We start from the raw sequence: 1,368 nt of genomic DNA on the forward strand, positions 1-1,368 counted from the left end.
TACCCGAGTCAACGGCTAACTAATATTTTACATGATGCTGGCCCTATATTTCTGTTGGCAGATGCTACTGGCCGAAAAGTACTCGGAGAACATAAAGTGCCTGTTGTTGACTTGAACAAACCATTGCCTGCTGATTTGCCAATGGATAATCCGGATGTAATCAAGCTTGGACTCGATCCAGCTCATCTGGTCTATGTCATTTATACCTCTGGTTCTACAGGAACACCGAAAGGAGTAATGGTTGAACATCAGCAAGTTGTACGCCTCTTTGAGGTCACACAGTATAAATTTGATTTTCATGAACAAGACAAGTGGTGTTTGTTCCATTCAATTTCTTTCGACTTTTCCGTTTGGGAAATATGGGGTGCGCTGTCAAATAGAAGTCAACTGTCGATTGTTCCACACAGCATAACCCGCTCTACGGACGAATTTTATGATTGGATCTGTGTCAACGGTATCACTGTACTTAATCAAACTCCGTCGGCATTCAATATGCTCATGCAAGTGAAAAATATCAGTTCACAATCTGATTGCCTGCGATGTGTTATATTCGGTGGTGAGGAGTTGGATCCAATTATCGTAAGAAATTGGAATAATAAATACGGAAAAAGTCAAACTGTATTTGTCAATATGTATGGCACCACGGAAACTACAGTTCATGCTACCCACCAACGACTGGAAGGTTTGGATTGTGATTACGCAATTGGACGACCCCTTCCGGATCTTTGCGCATATTTGCTGGATTCATATGGCGACCCAGTGCTACTAGGAGCCGAAGGAGAATTATATATTGGAGGTGCTGGTGTAGCACGCGGCTATCTCAACCGGCCTGAACTTACTGCAGAACGATTTCTATCCGATCCATTCAGTGACAATCCAGCAGCACGAATGTACCGTACCGGTGATCGAGTACGATATCTGCCTGACGGCAATTTGGTATATATGGGACGCACCGACCAGCAAGTGAAAGTCCGTGGTTTCCGAATTGAGCTCGGCGAAATTGAAGCCCGTCTAGTTGAACATCCTCAGGTGGAAAAAGCGGTTGTACAATCCTATGGCAATGGTTCAGATACTCGTCTAGTTGCCTATGTTGTAGCTGACCCACACACTTCACTAATCCAGGATCTGCGTATCTATCTATCACATTTACTCCCACATTTTATGGTTCCAGCGTCTTATGTGTGTCTTCTATCCTTACCACTCACACCCAATGGCAAGCTTGACCGACGAGCACTACCCGAACCGGATGAGAACGCGTTTGCGCGTCATCAGTATGAAGCTCCACAAGGTGAAATGGAGGAAAAATTGGTCGATATCTGGCGTGAATTGCTTGACATTGAGCGTATTGGCCGACATGACAATTTCTTT

General features: G+C 44.5%; 1 protein-coding gene across 1 annotated transcript; it reads left to right on the forward strand.

Moving 5' to 3' along the window:
• Window positions 1-61: 61 nt before the first annotated feature.
• LOC129571327 (dimodular nonribosomal peptide synthase-like) lies at window positions 62-1,342 on the forward strand (the record flags this gene model as incomplete). The annotated part of the gene is made up of 1 exon (XM_055451100.1): window positions 62-1,342. A coding segment is annotated over one exon (1,281 nt), but the record flags the coding sequence as incomplete, so codon positions are not given.
• Window positions 1,343-1,368: the final 26 nt, after the last annotated feature.

The sequence above is a fragment of the Sitodiplosis mosellana genome, unplaced genomic scaffold (assembly GCF_009176505.1).
Source record: "Sitodiplosis mosellana isolate CC-2019 unplaced genomic scaffold, AAFC_SMos_1.0 Smas_scaffold_2008, whole genome shotgun sequence".
Taxonomy (NCBI): domain Eukaryota; kingdom Metazoa; phylum Arthropoda; class Insecta; order Diptera; family Cecidomyiidae; genus Sitodiplosis; species Sitodiplosis mosellana.